General features: G+C 51.8%; 6 protein-coding genes and 7 non-coding genes across 13 annotated transcripts; 2 read left to right on the top strand and 11 right to left on the bottom strand.

The window, feature by feature from the left end:
- Positions 1 to 214: 214 nt before the first annotated feature.
- Positions 215 to 300, bottom strand: PHYSODRAFT_t752. Its single transcript has one exon. It is a non-coding gene; the product is annotated as a tRNA-Leu (tRNA).
- A 406-nt stretch (positions 301 to 706) lies between these two features.
- Positions 707 to 792, bottom strand: PHYSODRAFT_t751. Its single transcript has one exon. It is a non-coding gene; the product is annotated as a tRNA-Leu (tRNA).
- A 406-nt stretch (positions 793 to 1,198) lies between these two features.
- PHYSODRAFT_t750 lies at positions 1,199 to 1,284 on the bottom strand. Its single transcript has one exon. It is a non-coding gene; the product is annotated as a tRNA-Leu (tRNA).
- Positions 1,285 to 1,692: 408 nt separating this feature from the next.
- Positions 1,693 to 1,778, bottom strand: PHYSODRAFT_t749. The gene has a single exon. It is a non-coding gene; the product is annotated as a tRNA-Leu (tRNA).
- Positions 1,779 to 2,186: 408 nt separating this feature from the next.
- Positions 2,187 to 2,272, bottom strand: PHYSODRAFT_t748. Its single transcript has one exon. It is a non-coding gene; the product is annotated as a tRNA-Leu (tRNA).
- Positions 2,273 to 2,678: 406 nt separating this feature from the next.
- On the bottom strand, positions 2,679 to 2,764 carry PHYSODRAFT_t747. Its single transcript has one exon. It is a non-coding gene; the product is annotated as a tRNA-Leu (tRNA).
- A 408-nt stretch (positions 2,765 to 3,172) lies between these two features.
- PHYSODRAFT_t746 lies at positions 3,173 to 3,258 on the bottom strand. Its single transcript has one exon. It is a non-coding gene; the product is annotated as a tRNA-Leu (tRNA).
- Positions 3,259 to 4,458: 1,200 nt separating this feature from the next.
- On the bottom strand, positions 4,459 to 5,007 carry PHYSODRAFT_330120 (hypothetical protein; the record flags this gene model as incomplete). The annotated part of the gene is made up of 2 exons (XM_009526714.1): positions 4,459 to 4,590; positions 4,678 to 5,007. The coding sequence occupies 2 exons, from the start codon at positions 5,005 to 5,007 to the stop codon at positions 4,459 to 4,461; spliced, it is 462 nt and encodes a 153-aa protein (XP_009525009.1).
- A 2,952-nt stretch (positions 5,008 to 7,959) lies between these two features.
- Positions 7,960 to 9,779, top strand: PHYSODRAFT_299662 (hypothetical protein; the record flags this gene model as incomplete). The annotated part of the gene is given in 4 exon segments (XM_009526713.1): positions 7,960 to 7,986; positions 8,180 to 8,635; positions 8,655 to 8,689; positions 9,731 to 9,779. 4 exon segments carry the CDS (start codon positions 7,960 to 7,962, stop codon positions 9,777 to 9,779), a joined length of 567 nt encoding a protein of 188 aa, XP_009525008.1.
- Positions 9,780 to 16,015: 6,236 nt separating this feature from the next.
- On the bottom strand, positions 16,016 to 16,201 carry PHYSODRAFT_488527 (hypothetical protein; the record flags this gene model as incomplete). Its single annotated transcript, XM_009526712.1, has 1 exon — positions 16,016 to 16,201. A coding segment is annotated over one exon (186 nt), but the record flags the coding sequence as incomplete, so codon positions are not given.
- Positions 16,202 to 20,256: 4,055 nt separating this feature from the next.
- PHYSODRAFT_414167 (hypothetical protein) lies at positions 20,257 to 20,424 on the bottom strand (the record flags this gene model as incomplete). The annotated part of the gene is made up of 1 exon (XM_009526711.1): positions 20,257 to 20,424. A coding segment is annotated over one exon (168 nt), but the record flags the coding sequence as incomplete, so codon positions are not given.
- A 1,152-nt stretch (positions 20,425 to 21,576) lies between these two features.
- PHYSODRAFT_433406 (hypothetical protein) lies at positions 21,577 to 22,041 on the bottom strand (the record flags this gene model as incomplete). The annotated part of the gene is made up of 2 exons (XM_009526710.1): positions 21,577 to 21,770; positions 21,813 to 22,041. Coding segments are annotated over 2 exons (423 nt in total), but the record flags the coding sequence as incomplete, so codon positions are not given.
- Positions 22,042 to 22,674: 633 nt separating this feature from the next.
- On the top strand, positions 22,675 to 23,140 carry PHYSODRAFT_299660 (hypothetical protein; the record flags this gene model as incomplete). The annotated part of the gene is made up of 2 exons (XM_009526709.1): positions 22,675 to 22,950; positions 22,994 to 23,140. 2 exons carry the CDS (start codon positions 22,675 to 22,677, stop codon positions 23,138 to 23,140), a joined length of 423 nt encoding a protein of 140 aa, XP_009525004.1.
- Between the last annotated feature and the right edge of the window lie 1,048 nt (positions 23,141 to 24,188).

Genomic DNA, 24,188 nt, shown 5'->3' with positions numbered 1-24,188 from the left:
CCCGGGCATATCCGTACCATTCAAAGCTACATGCCGACGCGCACGCGGTCCGGGAGCATAAATTACCGCCACGGCGGCACCCAGCATGTGCGCGAGAAATAAATTACCGACCGCAAAATGCAGCAGCAACAGGCCTTCTCCACCAGATCGGCGGAAGTGGTGGATGCGGCGCTGAATCTGCACACCCTCTGCAACAGAGAGATAGCGCGCGCGTTGGTATCTGTGGGGTTTGAACCCACGCAGACTGTAACGTCTAGCGGATCTTAAGTCCGCCCCCTTAGACCACTCGGGCAAGATACCAGCCCAAACCGACATAAACGCTCCCACCCGGACGCGCCCCTTTTCTCGCGCCCCTAGCGCTATTCACAGCAACTGAGCACCTTCGCTGCTCCACACACACGTGCCTGCAGGCCATGCGCTACTACCAGCCTGTCTAGACCCGCTCTACACACTGGACGGCAGCCACCAAGACTACATGCCTTCTACACGAGCTGCCCGGGCATATCCGTACCATTCAAAGCTACATGCCGACGCGCACGCGGTCCGGGAGCATAAATTACCGCCACGGCGGCACCCAGCATGTGCGCGAGAAATAAATTACCGACCGCAAAATGCAGCAGCAACAGGCCTTCTCCACCAGATCGGCGGAAGTGGTGGATGCGGCGCTGAAACTGCACACCCTCTGCAACAGAGAGATAGCGCGCGTTGGTATCTGTGGGGTTTGAACCCACGCAGACTGTAACGTCTAGCGGATCTTAAGTTCGCCCCCTTAGACCACTCGGGCAAGATACCAGCCCAAACCGACATAAACGCTCCCACCCGGACGCGCCCCTTTTCTCGCGCCCCTAGCGCTATTCACAGCAACTGAGCACCTTCGCTGCTCCACACACACGTGCCTGCAGGCCATGCGCTACTACCAGCCTGTCTAGACCCGCTCTACACACTGGACGGCAGCCACCAAGACTACATGCCTTCTACACGAGCTGCCCGGGCATATCCGTACCATTCAAAGCTACATGCCGACGCGCACGCGGTCCGGGAGCATAAATTACCGCCACGGCGGCACCCAGCATGTGCGCGAGAAATAAATTACCGACCGCAAAATGCAGCAGCAACAGGCCTTCTTCACCAGATCGGCGGAAGTGGTGGATGCGGCGCTGAAACTGCACACCCTCTGCAACAGAGAGATAGCGCGCGTTGGTATCTGTGGGGTTTGAACCCACGCAGACTGTAACGTCTAGCGGATCTTAAGTTCGCCCCCTTAGACCACTCGGGCAAGATACCAGCCCAAACCGACATAAACGCTCCCACCCGGACGCGCCCCTTTTCTCGCGCCCCTAGCGCTATTCACAGCAACTGAGCACCTTCGCTGCTCCACACACACGTGCCTGCAGGCCATGCGCTACTACCAGCCTGTCTAGACCCGCTCTACACACTGGACGGCAGCCACCAAGACTACATGCCTTCTACACGAGCTGCCCGGGCATATCCGTACCATTCAAAGCTACATGCCGACGCGCACGCGGTCCGGGAGCATAAATTACCGCCACGGCGGCACCCAGCATGTGCGCGAGAAATAAATTACCGACCGCAAAATGCAGCAGCAACAGGCCTTCTTCACCAGATCGGCGGAAGTGGTGGATGCGGCGCTGAAACTGCACACCCTCTGCAACAGAGAGATAGCGCGCGCGTTGGTATCTGTGGGGTTTGAACCCACGCAGACTGTAACGTCTAGCGGATCTTAAGTCCGCCCCCTTAGACCACTCGGGCAAGATACCAGCCCAAACCGACATAAACGCTCCCACCCGGACGCGCCCCTTTTCTCGCGCCCCTAGCGCTATTCACAGCAACTGAGCACCTTCGCTGCTCCACACACACGTGCCTGCAGGCCATGCGCTACTACCAGCCTGTCTAGACCCGCTCTACACACTGGACGGCAGCCACCAAGACTACATGCCTTCTACACGAGCTGCCCGGGCATATCCGTACCATTCAAAGCTACATGCCGACGCGCACGCGGTCCGGGAGCATAAATTACCGCCACGGCGGCACCCAGCATGTGCGCGAGAAATAAATTACCGACCGCAAAATGCAGCAGCAACAGGCCTTCTCCACCAGATCGGCGGAAGTGGTGGATGCGGCGCTGAAACTGCACACCCTCTGCAACAGAGAGATAGCGCGCGCGTTGGTATCTGTGGGGTTTGAACCCACGCAGACTGTAACGTCTAGCGGATCTTAAGTTCGCCCCCTTAGACCACTCGGGCAAGATACCAGCCCAAACCGACATAAACGCTCCCACCCGGACGCGCCCCTTTTCTCGCGCCCCTAGCGCTATTCACAGCAACTGAGCACCTTCGCTGCTCCACACACACGTGCCTGCAGGCCATGCGCTACTACCAGCCTGTCTAGACCCGCTCTACACACTGGACGGCAGCCACCAAGACTACATGCCTTCTACACGAGCTGCCCGGGCATATCCGTACCATTCAAAGCTACATGCCGACGCGCACGCGGTCCGGGAGCATAAATTACCGCCACGGCGGCACCCAGCATGTGCGCGAGAAATAAATTACCGACCGCAAAATGCAGCAGCAACAGGCCTTCTTCACCAGATCGGCGGAAGTGGTGGATGCGGCGCTGAAACTGCACACCCTCTGCAACAGAGAGATAGCGCGCGTTGGTATCTGTGGGGTTTGAACCCACGCAGACTGTAACGTCTAGCGGATCTTAAGTCCGCCCCCTTAGACCACTCGGGCAAGATACCAGCCCAAACCGACATAAACGCTCCCACCCGGACGCGCCCCTTTTCTCGCGCCCCTAGCGCTATTCACAGCAACTGAGCACCTTCGCTGCTCCACACACACGTGCCTGCAGGCCATGCGCTACTACCAGCCTGTCTAGACCCGCTCTACACACTGGACGGCAGCCACCAAGACTACATGCCTTCTACACGAGCTGCCCGGGCATATCCGTACCATTCAAAGCTACATGCCGACGCGCACGCGGTCCGGAAGCATAAATTACCACCACGGCGGCACCCAGCATGTGCGCGAGAAATAAATTACCGACCGCAAAATGCAGCAGCAACAGGCCTTCTCCACCAGATCGGCGGAAGTGGTGGATGCGGCGCTGAAACTGCACACCCTCTGCAACAGAGAGATAGCGCGCGCGTTGGTATCTGTGGGGTTTGAACCCACGCAGACTGTAACGTCTAGCGGATCTTAAGTCCGCCCCCTTAGACCACTCGGGCAAGATACCAGCCCAAACCGACATAAACGCTCCCACCCGGACGCGCCCCTTTTCTCGCGCCCCTAGCGCTATTCACAGCAACTGAGCACCTTCGCTGCTCCACACACACGTGCCTGCAGGCCATGCGCTACTACCAGCCTGTCTAGACCCGCTCTACACACTGGACGGCAGCCACCAAGACTACATGCCTTCTACACGAGCTGCCCGGGCATATCCGTACCATTCAAAGCTACATGCCGACGCGCACGCGGTCCGGGAGCATAAATTACCGCCACGGCGGCACCCAGCATGTGCGCGAGAAATAAATTACCGACCGCAAAATGCAGCAGCAACAGGCCTTCTCCACCAGATCGGCGGAAGTGGTGGATGCGGCGCTGAAACTGCACACCCTCTGCAACAGAGAGATAGCGCGAGCGTTGGTATCTGTGGTAGGGTGGATAAAGCCGCTTCTTCGGGGGTTAGGAAGGTAAATGAGCTCCATAGAGTCAGTAGGAATGGATGATAGGACCCAAAGGAAGATAGACTTCGAGATAGGGACGAACTTAAGCATAAATCAGAACCGAATTTGCCTTGTGCAAAGCAAGCGCTTCCTCCCTCGCCTGGAAACGGGAACGACATTGGCCCTGCACGGTGTAGAGAGGTTAGCGGTAGAAGATCTAGTGTTGGTTTTAGGACTGGAGTATTACATTGGCCAGATCCAAAACCTTCTTCGTGAACTACTGTCAAGTGCAGATCCAAGATCCACCGGCGTTATCTGTTTAGCCGGTGCATCCCTCGCTTCTCAACTGTCAACGACACCGTCATTGGAGGAGGCAAACACGACCTGTGAAGGCAACGTAAATGACAACGCACCGAAAGGCAACATCCCGGCCGGATCCAGACAGACCGCCAGATCCAAGACTACTGGATTTGGAGTACTACCGCGAGCAGAGTGAAGATTTCCGCGCTGCTCTATCCACATCCCCGCCCAGACTGTTCTCTCTTCAAGGCTCGGACGCTGCGGAAGATACCACAGGAGCAAGATCCAGCCCTACCGACGGGTACACAAGGTGCCCAGTTCAGTACACAGATCACGGATAGTGATGGTATCCAACCAAGGGCGTTGAAAACGTACCATACATTTATTAAGTTAATTTATGTTTTCAAACCGAACCGGAAGGTTGAAAACCTAATCACCCAGCAGTTGACCTCCTCAACAGTAGACCTGTCCTAAATAGAAGCCCCATTCAGCGCGGCCTCAATTGCCAGAGGGAGACTCCAGCTCATCCCAGCGAAGAACTCGGCTTCGAAGCGATCTCCGCACTTGCGCCTTACCAGCTCGACCACAGGACAGGCTACCAGCTCGACCACAGCTCAAGCTTGATGTCACAGCCCGGGGATCCTCGGACGTCTCGAGGCCAGTCTCCGCTTCCAGCCCCCCCCCCCAACAATCTGCATCGCCATCGTTTCCAGCGCAATGGGGATCGCCTGCTGCACTGGGGTGGCAGCACCGTGTCTCTGAGTCACCGGTGCTCCACGAGGAGAAGTCAGAGGAGCATCCGTCGTCTCAAGCTTCCGTGACCGAATCGACTCAGCCACGTCACCATTCGACACCGTCGCCAGCTCGATCATCGCAGCGCTCTCCTTCCCGTTGTTCAGGCCGCCCAGACCACCCCGTATGGGCAGACTTCGAGAAGAAGCCGAAAGCGAACGGCAAATGTCAGACACTGTCAACAGCGAATCAACACCGCTCAACCTGGTCGCTTCATGGTGCCCCATCTCGTTAACTGCAAGGGCACCACCTTTGGTTCGTCAGCAATGGAGTGAATATTTGCGCGCGGAGGCGCAGCGGAAGCAGCAACGAGTCCAAACCGCTCCGATTGAGGTCAATGCTGGTTGCCCACCTGCTAACACGACGAATGCCAGCTCGACTAGCGCTGCGTCTAGCACCCCTGGGCACCGATCAATGACGCAGGAAGAATTCGTTTCGCGCTTCTGCAGATGATTTTTGGGTGTGCGTTGTCCTTTGTTCTCGTCGAGTCACCATTTTTCGCCAGTTCGTTGGGCTTTAGCGCCTGGAGTTCGACTACCATCGCGGCACAAGTTGGCAGGCCCAATTTTAAACAGCATGCGCGAGAAATGCAGACAATATGTTGTGGCGCGGATTAAACAACAGACCGTGGTGTCGATTGTTACCGATGGGTGGAGCGATACGAATAATGCCAGCATCATCAACTTCATGATTGTTGCCCCGGGTATGCCTGCGTTGTTTTGGTCGTCCCTGCCGACTGGAACAGATAAGCACGCGGGTACATACATGGCAAAGGAGTTGGAGCGCGTGATCAACGAAGTGCAGACCGAGACTGGCGCTGTTGTTGCTAGCGTGATGACAGACAACGCCAGCAACTTGGTGAACGCGTGGGGACGCTTGAAAAGCAAGTTATCAATATTTGCCGGAGGATGCGCTGCTCATACCATCAACCTCCTCATTCAAGACGTGTTTAAACTAGCGTTCTTCAAGGAAGTCCGTGAGAAGTGTGTGGCTATCACCAGATTTGTTCGCGATCATCATGCACTGCTGGATGAGTTTCGCGTTGCATATTTCTATTTTTAAACGGGGGTTTTCAACCTTGCGGGTAATCAACTAAGATTTGAAAACGTTGTCGACGGTTGTTTTCCACCGCTAATCACGGATCATCGGGGGACCCCCTCCGTTATTCGGTGCTCGGGCGCAGTTGGGAAGTTGGATTGGCAATCTCGCAGATTTTGCTGATTCCGCTGCACCACACACAAAGACTCTAAAAAGTGGCTCTATATGTATTGCACACAATATATTACCCCCCCCCCTCCGCTCTTAGAAGTAGTATATGGCAACATGCGCTACCCTGCCCCGTTTTATCGCTTGTTGTATATACAACATGTTAAAGACATTGAAATACACGCGGTTAGGCTTTAGGTTTGCGCAGAAGGAGCAAAATATTTCATGGACAGGGCACTACGTCCCAGAAGAGACAAACATAATTGAAATCGCTGGCGATTGCTAATGCCCGATCCGATCATTTATTAGCGCCGTAAGACGGCTTCGCTGCGAGGCTTGTCACGACTATAATTTATCCCAGCACAGTCGTGGGAAGCCTCGCTGTAACGGGGTTACACGAGAGGTACCCGAAGGGTTACGAAGTGGGTATACACTGTATAACCTAAATCAATAGGAGAATCAGTACATGGCTTCAGAGCCACTGATTGTGCATATGACTAGGGTTCACTATGCTAGCATAGTGAACCGGATAGGCGGCTTTGCCGCAATAAAGGGAACTACATTCAGTTTGAGATTCACACCGTTAAGAGTTAAGGGTTGACTCTTGGAGTCCGTAAGGTGTACGGACTCGTACGTTCTGGTATTAGAACCGGCTATCTTAAGCTGAGACTCTGTGAGTCTGTTACGTCTTCCTCTGACGCTAAAGCTACGGCAGCCCCGCTGCACTCGCAGTGAAGACGTAAGTCACAGTTACGCGACTGGAGGTCCGGATTGCCCAAGTGTGGCAACTAGCTCAACGTACGTCGCACTACGAGCGACACCAGCTAAAGCAATTCAAAAGAGGAGGTTAGCCAAAAACAATATATGTTGCGTAACGAAGGATTGCATGATAGAATTGTATCTTGCATCATTAAATTTTGTTGGCAATCAATAATGATCCTAGCATAGTTGTGTGGCATAGTGCCCCCGGGATTTCCTGAATTCGACCTGGGACCAAAATTGGCAAATCTCGGTACACCCCGAGCAGACATCCATGCGGTTCCGGCACTAAAGTGTGCACCTACGGTACTGTCCCGGAAGCCGGAGCGCAGCGACAGCATGGCCCTGACATAGTGAAACTAGTATGTAGCAGATCCCGAAATACCCATATGCTTAAGCAGGCCCGGTGGCCACCCGCCGGGCGGAGAAATAATTCAGTCTAACTTTTCCCCTCAAGTGCCCAAGTCGTCTTCTCGGCCAAGAACAACAAGGACAAAGGTCGCGGTCTCTGGACCTGCGTTTGTAGACTCGCTCCAGGTAAAACTCTCTCTATCACATTTGTCAGAGTTTCCCCCGCGATCCCAGGCATTCCATATCTGTTCCCCGGAGTGCGGTCTAGCCGGCACGGGTAGAAACACCCCATATCTCTCGGGTCTCGCCCCGAAAACTACTTGCGGCCGTCGCCGAGGGAGTCTTGCTCCGAAAGACTCAGTGTATATTCAGTTGCGAATCCATCCCGCCCCGGGAACCAGGTAGCGTCCCCGGGCGATTGTTTGTATAGCTATCAACTCAGCGTACTCATAAGGTCGGGACTTCCAGGAGATCCTCAGTGATTGACCTTCCCTCTGATCTAAACAACCGATTCGAAGGGGGTACACAAGGTGAGGTTACTGACCGAGCCTCAGGACCCCTTGGTTTCCCATAGCGAGTAAAGGCCCCGGGAACTCACGGCCCCGGATAAATCCCTCGCCCGGACGGGCCGTCTATCTACTAGGAGATCGCTCTCTCTCTAGTTCCCTAGATTCTCTGTCTAGGACGCAACCCGGGAACGGGGGGGAGGGGGGAGCTCAAGGCGCTATATCACAGTTGGGCGAATATGTTTGCCCTTGGGCAGGTCCAAATAAAAAGGACAAAACCATATCCCGTATATACATCTTGTTGCAATTACAGGACTGATCGACGGTGTATCTAACTACCACTCCGTCTCAAAACCAATGGCAGGTTTAGTCTTCACTCGCCCTGTATGTGGTGGTGAAGGTGTAGCAAATGTGCTTATGAGCGCTGTGGATAATTGCCGCGGTTTAGCAGCCGCCGCCGTTTGAATGGACGCGACGGGTTGAGTTCTGGGAGCCTGCTTGACGTGCGTACACCATTGGAATCAGCGTCGCCGGACGCGTACATTTCTACCACTAATAACTAAAGCTTTTTGACCAGAGCCCCAACTGCCTCCACCCGCCCACCACGCCAAGGCCCACGATGGCGACCACGACCGGCACGACCAGCACAGCCACCACGATCTGCACGACCCGCACGACGGCCACAACCAGCGCGCCGGCCATAACCAGCACGAAGGCCACGACCAACATGCCCACGGCCACTGCCCCTCGCAAGAAGAACCTGACGGAGCAGCAGCGCCACCAAATACTGTGGCTCCTGGCTCGGGACTCCACCGGAGGCAACTCTCGCCACGGAGCCATAGGTGCTGCCGCCGACCAGTTCGAGGTACAGCCCCGTACGGTGTCACGGATCTGGCAGCGTGCTGTGGCATCCGCTGCGGCTACTGGTGTTTTACAGGTGCCATCTCGTAAGTGCGCCACTGGGCGTAAGAAGAAGGACTATGGTGCTGCGCTCGAGCGGCTCCGTGAGGCCGCCCCTGAAATGAGGTCTACTGTACGTTCTGCTGCGCCAGTCGCTGGGGTACCATCCGCTACGCTGCACCATCGGGTTCGTGACGACAGCCTCCTCCGGGTGGCTACGAGCGTATCTAGGCCGCTGCTGACTGACAGGAACAAGCTGTAGCGACTTCAGTTCAGCTGCGCCCACGTCGACCCAGCGACGTTGCGGTTCAACGGCATGTTTGACAAGATTCATGCGGATGAAAAGCTTTTTTTTACCTTACGAAGGTGAAGAAGCGTTTCATCGCACTACCTGGTGAGCCAGTACTAGCGTTTAGGCTTCGCAGCCGATACCGCATCGTAAAAGTGATGGTGCAGGCAGCGGTTGTACGCCCACGGTGGGATGCCCAGCGTTGCCAGTACTTCGATGGCAAGCTGGGCATTTGGCCCTTCGTCGAGTTCCTTCCTACTGCCCGTTCAAGTCGCAACCGCCCAGCTGGAACGCTGGTTCCGCACGATGTACCTGTCAACAATCAGAGCTACCGGTCAATGCTCATTCAGCAGATCCTGCCTGCGATTGCGTCTCGATGGCCGGGCCAGCTCGGTGAGTCGCGTGTGGTGGTCCAGCAGAACAACGCGCCACCCCATGTTCCCGTCGACAATGCCGAGCTCCAGGAAGCAACCCAGGCGGCTGGCATCAACTCGGCTCTGCAATTTCAGCCGCCCAACTCGCCCGACATGAATGCCCTGGACACGGGCATTTTTCACCCGATTCAGTCGCGCCAGCAGAAGAAAGTGCGCACACTCCAGGAGCTGATCGTTGCCGTGAACGAAGCCTACTGGAAAGTTCCCCCCTCTACGATTGACAAGGCTTTTTTAAGCCTTCAGTCCATTATGGACCTGTGCATTCAGTACGGCAGTGACAACGACTTCCAACCCACTCACTTGTCGAAGACCAAGCTGATCCGTGAGCCTGCCTGTGAGATTGAAGTGCTTGCAGCGCGCTGCCGCGTTTGTGCAAGAAGAGCTGTTATCACGTCAGCAGGCCCATAGTGAAACCAACTATAGCTTCTGACTTCTGTTTTGAAACTCGAAAAAGAGTTGCACCTTCCATTTGTTTTGAGACGGAGTGGCACATACTGGTACATAGCATTGCACAAGGTGGGCAAGAGATTATCGCCGATCAGGCTGGTTCATAGAAATACATCGTACTTACTGCAGTCTATAAAAAATCTAAGATTAGCCCGGTCTTAACATGGTGTATTTAACAACGTGCTAAGAAGCTCGTAAGAGCGGGGGGGGGGATATATTTTGCGAGATGCATACATAAAGGGGGGATCGAACTTAAATAGTTATAGTACATAAATAGGGTGCCTACAGAGTTACCTTATTGCATAGGTCACGTCACAAAATTTTCCACCAGGGCGCGGCCCAGCGTCGTCAGCGGGTAGCGGGGGCGCGACGCAGACTATGAAAGCGGAAGACTACTCAACGAAGATCGTGCGCCTGAGATTGAAAGTCCTGCCAACAACCTTCCGAAAAAGGGAGATTCCGACGTCCAACAACCTGTATTCGGGACCCCCAACTAACAACTTCCCGAAATCGCGGAGCCTGACCGCCTATCGCTACGTGTCGAGGAGCCCGACCAAGATTCTTCTGACAACCCCGATATGGTCACCTCCCTATATGAACTGTTCTGTGGAGACGACGAGTTACCCCATGCTGTCATATACATTCTGGATTCTCCTGTAGCGGACAGAACTGACAGTGAGGTGATATCCTCTATTAGCAGTGATGGCGATGCTGTATTTGTTGTTGGAAGCATCTACTAAGTACGCCGTATGACTGTTGATATGCAGCGGCTGTATCTAATAATGGGTAGGTGGGAAAGACCGACCTGGAACCTGGCCCGTCACACCCCGATCGAGTTGATCAATGCGTTTGAAGACGCAGAGCTCAATTCGGCCTGGCCCGAATATATTTCGCTAGAAGAGGGACCTCAAGGACGTAGGGCGTTTAGATCTCTTCAGTAGGACATTAACTGCAATCAGCTTTAACTTTAATATATATCATGATAATTCTCTTGCTACTAACTTGTCTACTTACAGTCAATATACGTACAGCTAACAGTGAATTAGTGTCTAGTAAACTTTACTAACAGCAAAACGCCCCGCACTAAGCAGAACTAACTTCAGGGATACGTCAAACCAGGGTTGTAATCGCTCTTTAACTCTGAAATAAATACGTAGAATAATGGTATCGCGGCAATTTGTGAAGGAGGCCATTATCCGCTTTAACGGCGATGCCGCGCAGTATTGGAGCTTTGCAGCAGACGCAAGACCTACGTCAAGGCTACCAGAACTAGCAGCAGTGATTCTCTCTATTGCTGTAATTACAGCTACCTGCGAACAATACTTCAGTGAGCTCTAGTATTTGCACCGCGATCAAAAAACAGGATAGGATGAAAATTGACAAGACACACACATTTTCAATTGTGCGCAATGCCGCTTGAGGACCCGACAAGGCTGAAGATGCAACGAAAGAGTACACGACACTCAAGCGCATTGTCGTCGCGGCAGAGCGAACACGCACCGAAAATTGCGACTCTGTTCCTGCTTTAACGTTGGTCGAGATAGAGGAAAGCCACGTACTTGAGCACCAGGACACGCCTAGCACAGAGACACCAGCGTAATGACAAGACGTCTTGATGTTATGGATTCAGACGTAGTCGCAAGAAGAACTGATCCTGCCAACGAAGAATCCAAGACGGATGGGGATCCGCTGACACATCACAAGGAGGTCGAACAAAGCGTCTACAACGGATATGAAGAGGATACCCCAGAGCCCGATACAACATAATTTTTGTGACAATCGGGGTTCTTCTTGCACAAACTGAATAGCTACTTCTTCGAGTTCCAGGACTTCTGGAAGTAACGACAAAGAAAAGATACAAACGGTACTGTCGCTGTCGAACCTTTCTTTTGCGCGATTCTTTTCACACGAACATAGAAATGGGCGCGAATGTTCTCAAAACGAAGAAGCGCTGGGGGCTGAACGTGGCCATCTTGGCGAGGTGTGGGCTGAGCAGCCTTCTGGCACGATCGCTTGCATCTTGAAGGTGCGCAATCGAGAACACGTAGAGCATATATCTTCGGGTTTGCGGTGTATAGCCAGCTGCGTCAGGTTTGTATTCGACGAGCCTCCACATCGGAACGGTGTGTTGCAGCTGGTCGATGAGCGGGTTTGATGTCTGCGGTGAGGGAGCAGGGTTGTGGCTAATCCCCTCGACTAAAAGTTACAGGTATGTCGAAGTAGGAAAGCCGGGGCTTGGTGGGCTTGGTACATTAGACTCAACCCCTTCTGAAAGCGGCCAAGCATTCTCCTGGTCACTCAGACTGTGCTTCCTCTGCACCACGAGGGCCCCCAACAACTGTGCTGCTGCTCTTACCGCGAGCTGGGACCCGCTCACCAGTATTGTCGATCGCCCACCTTCTGATCAGTTCTCTGTCGAAATGGCGCAAAAACATTAAGGGTTAGCAAAAGAGGAGATAACGGAAGAGATAGGAGTATGCGCGACATCGTACTGCTTTTCGCTCGACTGCCTCTTTCTGCCTATATGTCTCCCAAACATAGGGGTAGACCCAGAACCAAAATCGGAGGGGGCCGGGCCAAAACCGGGGGGGGGGGGGGTAAGTCCATTCGGTGGCTCGAAAAAAGGGGATTAAGGCGATCTAGCAGCTCAGAAATAGAAATGGGCGGGGGGTAAGTGTGATAGCTTCCCAAAATCTACGGGGGTGGGGGCTACTTTGTATGTGGGTCCGCCCCTGCCCTAACACAATGGATATCGCCTACAACTTTGCTTCATTCATTAGTGAGAACAGGAGGACAGAGACTCGCTATTCTCACTATTCTTTCCACAGTGGTCGAACAATCTCCAAGATTTGGTAGTCTCGATACACCTCCTATGGGGAATCACTTGATACTGACTTGATAGCTACCCATGAGCCCGATTTAACCGTCCTATACTATGAAGTCCACACACAAGCGTTTTGATCTTTCCTTGGATCGTCGTGAGTTGGGGTACCAATTTGTAGTTGTCTCTGGTCCAGGTGGTCTGATTTCGGCCCGAGACCGAAATTCATCTCTGCTCTCAACGTAGACTTCCCTAAAGATCGACACGAAACTTAGTTGACGAAGCTCCTTTTATAGCTAAGGGGCACGTCCGATCCGATACTTCCAGCTGAATCTTGCAAAAACCGCTTCGTTCCAGAACGCCACTAGCAGCTCTCACTTCCAAATTATTGGCGGTTTTTGCTTGTGCAAACTATCAGAAAGAAGTCCCCCATCAGTTTGCTTCCTTCAAGTCACCTAGCTTGATTTTTCGCTGTGGCGATTGGATTGCGCCCCGGGCTCTAGTTTCGGAAGTTAGATATAACCCCGGACAGCCCGTGTAGGATGCATGTAACCTTGCGGCTTCCGCCCATAGGCTAATCGGCTGTTCTTGATCACGGATAAATGATGTCTTATTGACGGGATCGTCCCCACGCTGCGTGCTATTCTTCATTAACCTGTTCGTTAGGAACAAGAAGATTTCGACTGCGCTTCCAAGTCTGTGGGAACTCTCCACTACATGAGACGGCTACGTTGAGACTGTTGTCAGACGGAATGAAGCGGGCGACCAGGACGACTGGTTCGCAGTTTTCAACGTTCGCTTCAGCGACTTCCGGATGAAACCCTTGCTCGATGTGAAGTGGAGGCTTCATGAGCTTTGCGCTGAGCGAGAGGTCGGGCGTCCCCTGCCTAAGAAGGATTGTCTATTTAGTATGGTAACTCCCCAAGGGTGGCGAAGGAAATCTAAAACTCCCCGAGGCTCACGGAAGAATACCAATTGCTATTACAGACGCCTTCGGTCGAACAAGCGCCCCCGTAAGTAGTGCTATCTGAATCAATAAACGTAATTGAACTTATACAAACAGGGCTTCTCTCATATTATTTCAAAAATAAAAAACCGACCGTGTCTGGAGTGATAGCAAAACCTTTCAAACGCTAATGGTTTGTGTAGCCTAAAATTCCACATACCGATCTATAATCGCTCCTACTCATCCGAGCGCAAGTTCGCTGTAGTCGGGCTAGTTGTTTTGGTGCTTGTCAGGCTGGATGGTTGGAATCTTGCATTTGTAGTGCAGCAAATGTGCTAAGCGATTACATTTCGTTAGGTTCTGGGTGAGCAAGGCTGCAACCTTCCTATGCTCGACCTCCGATGGAATCGCTTGAAGTAGACGTTTGGTAAGGGTCAGAGAAATGACACTTACGACTGTACGACGGTGCTTGCGTTGGTGCTGTAGATACTCCTGCTGTCCGTATCATCCTACTACGGGCTGTTCACTGCCCAGTTAGTTTCGAGATGCGAGTGTACATTCTCGTGACGTTTCGAGTAATGTTGAGCTTTGTCGAAAGCTGGGCTCAGTGCCTGAACCGTGTAGATACGGCTGGTAGGCGCGGTGGCTGTTGTTTCGTGGTGCTGCCGAACGTCCACTAAACTTGGAAGGCTATGCTTGCCGGCATCTATTGTATAGGAGTTAATGGCGCAACACCCCATGTTTGTAGCGAGTTGATGCAGTACCTAATATCTGTACCAAGCTGCGCTGGCTACTTTACTCTGTTGCTGTACTGAATTGACCCTGACTGCTATTCTCGGCGTCTGCACCGTGGTTTCTGACCGCTATACCCAATATAGATGACGTTGGCGAACACCACAATAATTTCTCACGTATCTCCACTTCACAGCTGTCTCAAGGACAATAATATTTGTAATGGTTGCAGTAGCCTCTTGGCGCAGCTTCACGACTTCAGACCCACGGTTAGTGCAACCTTCGGGAAAAGAAAAAAAACAAATTATTTCCCCTGTAATAGCGGTGATATTTTTTCCAGCAAGTTTATGTCGTCTCCGGGCATATGCACGGGGACTCAGCTTGTGCATTAACAACTCGACACAAGCAGATATCATGCTTTCAGCAGTTGTTTGTCCCTTCGATCGGGTAACGCCCCAGCGACACACGATACAGCGGTGCTTCTTACGATTTTGTTTCTCTTAGCTGGTGCAACCGGTCCACGCCCTGTACGCTGTTGTTGTATCGTGGTACACAAATTGGGGCTGGAAATCCAACATCCTTATTGCCAACAATACCCGTTACAGATGACACAGCAGACGCATCAGCATTCGAGACCATGCTGACAATGTTTCCGTCGCACCGCGAAAATGCAACCATCTTGTGTTCAACTGAAACAGCCTGCCAAAACTCTCTGCGCACACAACTATCGTCGGTTGCGTATGTCCAGGCAAATGTTTGCTGTTGGCGCGAATTATTCATCGGTCGTACAGGCCTTTCCGACAAAGTTCTTGCAAGAACTGTACAGATATGTAATAGGTATCCATATTGACGACGCGGTTACATCCAAAAAGAGGGAAAAAACTTCCAGTACAAATTGCCTAATCTTAGACACTCTTTCAAGCTTTTGTACCAATCATTGTGCTTCTTGTGCGCTTATCACTCCGCCGAAGCGGTCCGCAATACTGCTTTTATTGCAATGCAGTCGAAAGTCGAGGGCGATCCACGTATACGAACAGCAAACAACGTAAAGGCGGAAGTGGTATTTCTCAGTTGGCTTCATGGGGTAAAATACAACAAGATGCCGTCCGTTATGAGAGCGACATGACACGCTTGCTCCATCCTGCGCTACATCACGTCCAACGACTACGTTCTTACTGACCGCCACTTTGCGCATATTCAGTAGTGGGCAAATTCACGCTGCCGCATCAATGTCCAAAGTCATAAGAGTAGCGTTAAAATTCAGACATCGTCGCAGCAGTTTGAATTTGTTGAGACTCATAATGCCATTTAACACTGTCGTACTTCGACCGAATATCAAGTCTTACGCCTGGGGTCCCCAGCCATTCGAGTATTCACCTTTGTCATCTAGCGCCATGAAAAGAAGTATGCTGAGAAAAGAGATACCATCAGCCCCCGCAGTGTAAACGACCGCGTAATTTCAATGCCTTTTACAACGGCATCTTCGTTCGTCTGGTACAATCCTTGACGCCAAAAATACAATGGTAGATCGGCGAAAAAGGCGGAGCTAGCCGAATGCTCGAATAAATGCCTAAATTCTGGGAGCACGAAGGTTGTAGTGGATCTGTCATGGTGATCGAAGAGATTTTGTGGACCGTCGATCTGCGACTTAGGATCGAAACGCATTTTCCTGATTGCTTCTATATCGGCCTCGAACTCAAATTCCTCGCAAATTCCTCTAGTTTCCGAATTTAAAGCATCGTCGACGTCAAGCTCATCGACTCAATCCGGCTGGACCAACCAATTCCACGGTGGGTTGTGCTCTAGTTGCATTAAGGCTCGATAATTGTCGATTCCGCTCTGAATTACCTCCCCCCCCCCAGTTGCTCGACGGCCGACTGAAATTTTGAGTCCGACCACCCGACTTGATTCAGTGCCGCGAACCCCACTTTCTTCGGCCGACCGCACAGGCGACCAATTGTATAAGCAGATCCAATCGTCTTGTACACCATAGCTTTCAGCCAAACTTCCTTTTCAGGTGCAAACACTACAGCGGGTGGAAAAAGTCAGCATCCACCCAAAAAACGAGACACTATATTGATCAATATGAAAAACGTCGCTAATACTTAGTGTGGCCACCTCTTCGTCGACGCACTTGTTCTAGGCGCTTGGGCATCGACCAAACACGCTTTCGGACCACATAATCGTCAATACTTGTCCAAATCTCTAATAGCCTGGTCTTGAGCTTGTCGATAGTCATCACTGGATTTCAGTAAAGCTCTTGCTCCATAATGAACCACATGAACCACAAGTTCTCTATAGGGTTCAAGTCTGGACTTTGCGGCCGATGTCCCAGATAAATCAACTTGAGGTCGCGCAAACACCTTGCAGTCAGCTTTGCCGCGTGGGCGGGCGCATTGCCATGAACAAACAGAGTTTTCCCGAAAGTCCCAAGGACAGCTTTGTATATGGAATCTTCGTTTTCAGTAGCAGTCGGTAGTACACCCCATTTACGGACTGATCGCAAAAATACATTTTGCCAACTCCATTTGCCGTTATTGAACTCCAAACCATTAGCTTGAACGTAGGCAGCACACATCGCGAAGAAAACGCCTCATGTGCACGGCGCCAGACCGCCACACGACCCTATGTTCCGTGTAATTCAACACCCGCTTCGTCACTGAACAGCTCCAAAACCCTTCCGTCATTCTGCCAAACTTCTTAGCAGATAAGTAGCGTCGTCGGCGGTGCTTGATGCTGAGAAAAGGCTTTTACGTGCTGGCCTTCCGTGAAAACCAGCATCATGGATGCGGTCTCGGATCAGATGGCGTGAGACTGGCACCCCAACTTCCTTCGAAACTTGAGCAGCCAACGCAGCGGCGCTGATGAAGCGATCATCCTCGACAGCACGCAAAATCCGGCGGTCATGGCAAGGAGTAGTTAACCGTGGACGTCCCGAGCGAGGCGGTATCTTGACATAACCGTGTTTCTTGTACTGGGAAACGATTGACTGAACGCTGAGGCGAGGAATTAGGAGATGCCGGCCTATTTTACGCTGGCTGAGGCCGGCTTTCCACTTTACGATAACACGGAGGCGCAGATCGTCGGAGTATTGTTGTCGGGATATCTTTGGGGGCATTTGTCTTGTGGCTAAACGATTCAAAACTGAGCCGCAGTTGGCACACAAGCACACCGCTCCTCTTACTGCTGATCACCAGCTTGTTTCTGGCCTGTGATAGGTAGTTAAAGCGACAATACATCGTGATTCGCGGAATGCTGGATTGGCCTATCAACTTTCTCAAAGCAAGTCCCGAGGAGAAACAATAGCTTGGGCAAGTTTGCAGGAGACATGTCGGAGTTGCCGAGCACTTGATATTGAAGTTGATCTGTACAAAACCGTGGGTAGATGCTGACTTTTTCCACCCGCTGCACCAACTGACCGAGATACAGGCCAGATATATATTTCAGACGGCCTCCTATCGACCCTCTTTTCTTAGTGCGCTGAAGCCAAACTGTCACACTTTGTGCTAAGTTTTGTATACCAGGATCAAAATGGGATGTGCTATGTACCTATTATAGAGGCCCCTGTGTGTGCTACATGTACTTGCTGTGTACCACATGTGTTTGCTGGGCACATTCGGGTACGGTGTACCGTTGTTAAAATTTAATCCTCTCAAATTACATGTAGTACTGTATTATGATCTGAACATGTGTATCGACGACAGTCGCTGAACCTTCCTCATAATGCAAATCAGACATTTAGTTGGAGGCAGCACTATACTTACGTAGTGGAGTATGGATATCTGAGGTAAATGCTGTAGAAAATTTAGGAGTGTGGTAGTGGGCGCACCAGCGTCTGTACAGCTGCCCACCTTTTTCAGCTCGGCAGCTCAACTACATCTAAGCGAAGGTATGCATTACGCTCTGTTTCACAGCAAAAATTGACTTAGTTGATGCGGTTGATATATTATTGTCAGTAAATCACGACAAGATACTGATGTATTTGCCACGAGGGGGTGGGAATAATATTATCAGATTCTTAGTACCCAATAATTCAGTTATAGGTGGCTTGAATTGTCTATATTTAACAAGCCAAACTATGGTATACCGACGTGCGCTCTTTGTCCGTTAACACTGTGGGTGACATTAGTCACCTAAATTATATTCGAACAAGACCAGCGATGCTGCAGAAGTTTTGGTTAGAGGTAAGCCGATGCCATAAAACTGTGGCTACTATTGAGATCATATACTAAATGCTTATGACTCACTTTAAGCTTCTTTTTGGGATCATTCTGATCCAGAACGAAGTGTAATATGATGTCCAATATTTTATTAGTGGGATGGTTTCTGAAGCATACACAGCCCATGTGAGAATTCAATGTGCCTATCGATATATGCAAACCGTAAAGCTGCTGTTCGGCTGTCTCAGCACAGTAGCAGTTTGGGGTGGCAAGAGGCCTGCTGCATTGCCAATACAGCAGCTTCCCTCGCTACAGTCTGAAGGTATGATAGCTATCTCCATCAGAGTACCAACATTTTCGTGACTTACTCTTAAATTATACGCAGCGGAATGCGGGTCTGTAAGACCTGATAATTTAGTTTTAGCTGAGTTGCTCGGCACTGGATTCGCCATCGCACTTGGTCGCCCGTGCGGGTAGCCCACCGGGTTCGCTGCAGCGACGCGACATCTCAATCGCTACTGTCTATAGCGCTTTGTTGAGCTGACGTTTTTAGGCTACAAAATTATGGAGGTGTTTGCTAGGTTTACAACAGTTCATATCGCAAAGTGATCTGACTCTTTCTTTCATTTTTAGAACTCTGCACGGAAAATACATGTATACTCAGCTTTGTAAGCGAGTCGCGTAATCTGCAACTGCAAACAATGCGTCAGCCAAATAAGTTAAATGCCCAGCGATGGCGCAGTCGTCGGCAAGAGAAAGTTCTCGGGGGGGGGGGCACTTCCTAATTGAGCGCTTGGTTTGGAGCAACGTGCGATTTTCGAATTGCCGCGCCTATTCGACGATGCATTTCAGTACCGCATTTGCCTCGGTTCGTTTGCGATAAGGTTACCGAAATGTAAAATAAGCATAATCTACATTGTAGATCAACGTGAAATCGTCGGCGACTAAGAGTTTGTTGTAATTGGGAATTACGTAGTTATAGACTTAATTATCGGAAGTGGACGGGGGCCGCCGTCACTTTAATGTCTCTACCTTGTCTCTGCCCCCGTCCCTCAGATATCTTAATTATCTGAAGTGGTTACTTCCGGATAACAGACGATATCAGTACCCATCCACTCGGGACCTCGTCCACTCGGCATTTTGCAACGCGGTGGACAGCAAGCAACAGAGGCGACCCCAGTCGTCGCTGCGCGCCGCGCATGCACGCGAAGCTGCACGAGAGACGCCAGGCCGCCACTGTGCTGCTACACAGGGTGGAGACGGCGCTGAAGGCGGCGGGAGCGCGTGAGGAGCAGCACGAGAGGCGCCAGGGGCGTGAGAAGGTCGCTTACTAGAAGACAATGCTACGTGAGCTATGGGCAGCCGGACGAGATTGCCCAGGGCGCGAAGAGCGTGCCGCCCCTAGCAATCGAAAGGTATGTGACGTGTGTGAACACCGCTTGAAGGAGGTGATGACCCCGTAGATGGTGGGAAGGCGGAATGAACTGTTTAAACGACGTGGAGTGCGAGGTAATGCTAACACAGAGGAAACGCTTACACAGTGTTGCTATATATGTGCAGATAGCTCTGCTGGATGCGAGTACGCGCCACAGAGAGCGCTGTCAACCGCGATGCGTGCGATGACAAGCCGCGTACTGCGCGGACAGGTGAAGATGTTGCAGCCGGCGAGCTTGTGGTCTAGAAGTGCATGATGCTTGAGGCGCTGCCTTGCTGGTCATCAAAATATAATGGTACGAAAAAGGAGGTTGTAAAAGACAAATAGTAGAGCTGGCAGTATACTAACAAATCGACTGTTATTCTGACTAAAGATATTTGTTTAACCTGTCGCTCAATGCATTGAGGGTAAGTTGTGCTTGAGTGCGGTGTGCTTCCAGCACAAACACGGCTTCGTCGTGACTAATATTCTGCTGTTGTGCAATAACAGAGACTCGGTCGATGATGCGCTTACGGCGAAAGAAGGACCGCTTTTCTGCTGGTGTATTTCGCCAAGCCGAGCCGTGCAGCTCTTCCAATCCCCGTACCGCTGGACCGCCATGGATTCCAAGCGTCCACTCTTGCCAGACTTGCGTCACTGTCTTTAAAGCGCGCACCATTTTTTAAGTAGCCGGATGTGCGGAAATATGATCGCCTGGCGCCGCCACAACAGGATCCGACGCGCCAGCGCCTCCCCAGTTGACTGTCAATCGAACGGCAGCAGCTCCCGATGTAAGTTGTGTAAATGCACCCTCCAAATTTCGAACTGCAGTCCCAACCTCGCTAATCTTGCCGTCAATATATGCTAAGGCTTGCTGCTGCTGTTGCTTTAGATGGTCCATGAGTTCAGGAACTACTTCGTTTAAATGCATTACGTTTGGCGATTTCTCCACGAGCATTTTCTCTTTCAGATCAGCAGCAAATGCATTGAACCTGCTGGAGTTAAACAAAGGGTGTTACCATAACGTGTCTGCGGGATGCACGGCATCTTGGAGAACGACAGTGCGCAGGTAAATGAGCAGCTTCAAGAAGTCACCAGTTGCAACATGTGTAGATTTTTGCTTCATGTACGCTTCCATGTATTTTTCTACGAAAGGAAACAGCTCGAGCTGAAGACTTTCAGGCGGCACGACAGCAGCACGCTCCAAGAAAAAAGATCGTCGGTCTGGTGAGAACCCTGAACGCGAGCGCATGGCATCCCGCGGTAACGCAGCCAGGTAACATCCCAGCATTCCACCGCCCTAACCTTCGTATTTGTGATTCTGCTGCTCCAGCTAGTTCGGCCATTCTGGGCCCGGACCAACGAGCGGCATGCGTCTTTGCCTTGGAGTGCATGCCGAGAGCAGTGAAAGCTTTCACAGTAGCGTCATAATGAGCGCGGTATGTCAATACAGTGGTGGAATTTTTGCCTGACTTGAGTACATTGATGTCGTACCTTTCTTTTGGCTCCAAAAATTCGGAACAGCTTCGTTCTGAACACCCCATCTGAAGAAGAGATACAATCCAAGAGCTCCAATCGGACACACTTCAACGTTGCGGAGCCGGATATATGACCCAAACTCACGCCGACCGTACTGATTGGTCTTGCCTTGTTCCAATATTATCACAAGAGCTCGGTAGTCCATGTAGCCTTCATGTTCTAGAATCACGCTGAAAAGATCGGGCAGCTCTAGATTACGTGCAGACTCCCCCATCAGCAAGCATGCATGACACAAGAAGTGGCTCATGCGGTTGCGTAAGTCACCTCCGGTGTTCAGATTCATGTAACCCCGAGAAATCGCAACCAGATCATCTGTAGTACAGTACCCAACTAGTAGAGACCCCACACCCCTATCGACGTATTCACGCTTGTTCTTCTCGTGTTTTTCGCGCTTTAGAGTAGACAGGAGAGCCTTGATGAGGCTGTTGCGAGGGTGAGGATGTGCGTTCGCGCCATGGCTGTGCTGATCGTTGTACAGGTCCGAAACTGCGTTTACATACATCTCCACAGTACCAACACCAATCTTACGCGTCGTATTTTTCACCCGAACTTCTCGATCAACTACTTCTTCTTGAAGAAATAGATGCAGCTTTGACGCCGTCACTGGGTAGCGAGTTGTTTCATGGAAACCCTTCCGATCGCACCATGCTTTGAACTCTCGCTGCTTTGGCGCGTACGCGCGTGTTGTATTTGCAGGTCTTGTCTCGCGACAGCGATCAAGTGTTGCATTTGCGCTCTCTTCGAGCTCCACTTGCAGACCGGGCGGCTCCATTGCACTCTTGTTGCTCAACGAATATTGTCGACTATTTTAAACTGCAAAAAAAGGAAATGCCGCTATCAGCGACGGCTGATCATCCGCCAGGGACGACGTCCTCGTAGCATAGTGCAGCCAAATACAGCGGCCCCTAGCTATAAGGAGATAACCACGCACTATTCTACACTGCGCGACACAATTTTCGGACACTCACATTCTGTCCATATCTCAGCTTCTAGAAAGAGTTACAGCTCGCTATTTATATATGCTGTACCTATCAGATCAATCTATAGCTGGCATGTGACACGGAGCTAGATTATTGAGCGCGTAGATAGGCAAGTATACAACTGAAACGATTTCGGGCCGCGACAAAGTTTTCGGACAATTTTTATGCAAGTGTCTGCCAAGGGTCGCCTCCAAGGATCTCCGGTAGAGCTGTTGTGGTTAAGCTAACTCCCCTTAACTAACCTCAACTCTGAAAGTGTAACTGTACCTCACCTCTACCTGCGCTAACCTGCGCCAATCTCCTTCTGTGTGGTACACCCAGTCCAATCGCCTACTCAAACTACTAGTATCGGGAACTGGTTTTTCGCCCAAGTCCAAGGCAAGAAAGCGATACTACCTACTGTAGCAGCCATGGCGTCGCTGGAGGCCCATATCAAGAAGCAAGTGGAGCTCTACTTCTCCGACAGCAACTTACGTCGCGACCGCTTCCTGCGCAAGGAGACCAAAAAGCGGGAGGGCGGCTGCGTGCCCTTCACCTTCAAGAAGCTGGCGGCGCTGACCGTGGATGGCGCCGTGCTGCAGGCCGCCATCGTCGACTCGGACGTCGTGGAGATCAACGAGACCAAGAACGCGCTGCGCCGCAGAACCCGCAGCCCGACCCAACATCGAGTACGCTACGAAGACAGTGTGTCACCATAGCGCAGATGACGAAGGTGATGACAATGAAGAGATCCACGACTCCGTGGGCTTCGGCGACGCCGTGGGCAAGATCCTGGGCCAGAACATGGCCGATGACGCGCAGCTCATCATGACCAACCGCACCACCGCGCGTATGCGTGAGATCCCGAGCGAGAAGAAGGAGAGCAAGACGGCGTGACTCAGCGCCGCCGAAAAGCGCCAGTGCGACCAGAAGGACATGACCGTGCCCGATCACACGACGGCCTTGCAGGACTGCAAGCTGCGCATGATCGCGAAGAAAATAGGTGCGCCCAAACACCCTCTTACTGAGAGAGGGTTTTATTTGCGGAGTTGCTGACCTTTGTGGGTGCTTTTATGGTTTATTATTCTTGCTAGTGGTGGCGCTGTCCAATCTCATTGAGAAGCATCAGCACCAGAGCGGCAATAAATGCGCCAAGAACGACAAGAAGGTGGAGGAGATACCCAAGGACAACTTCCTGGAGCCGCCCAAGGTCTCGCAGCAGAAGTCGACGGACAAGTCTGCTGCTTCTGCTGCTGCGAAGAAGAGCTCGACAGTTGGCTGCCATGCCTGCACTTCTTGCAATATGCATACATAGCATTGCTGTTATCAAACGCCTCATCCGAGAGATACCAGCAAGCGGGGTTGGGGACAAGCTGCACAAATTGCCATAAGACAGGGCGCCGCTGACGTCTCGTCGTAAAAAGCCTGAGAGGAGGGGATTCAAGTCGTGTATTGTGTTTCAAGACAACTCGCCAGCGCTTAGCGAGTTCTGAATTCGGGTCACGTTCCGGTGGCACTTGATTAGGATGCTGCAGTTGGCTGGTGGTAGGGCTTCGTTTGGATGCGCTGGCTGTCACTTCGGGGCGCGGGCTTGTCCGTGTTTTCTTTCGCTTGGTACTTGAGGATTTTTTGGCACTCGATCGATTTCCCCGAGGCCGCTTGCTGACGGAAGAGCTGGCAACTGACACGCTTGGAGTTGTCACGCTAGCGCGGGCTTGAGGTGAGGTGTAGGCACTGCGTATCTGATCGTCACTAGCGTTCAAGTCGAGCTCTGCAGAGCTTGCTTTTCTGCTTGAGTGCCGTCTTGACACAGACGGGGGATCTTGGGTTGGCCTTCTTAGAGCTGTGGCTGACACTGGAAGATGCTGCATTTGGAACAGTTGGCGGGACCCCGGGGTCCCCCATCCAAAATAATCGGTATCGGCAGTTATTTATTTTTATCAAG

Source organism: Phytophthora sojae (genome assembly GCF_000149755.1).
Source record: "Phytophthora sojae unplaced genomic scaffold PHYSOscaffold_3, whole genome shotgun sequence".
Lineage (NCBI taxonomy): Eukaryota > Oomycota > Peronosporomycetes > Peronosporales > Peronosporaceae > Phytophthora > Phytophthora sojae.
Note: the sequence above shows the minus strand (reverse complement) of the source record. Positions and strands in the feature narration are given on the sequence as shown.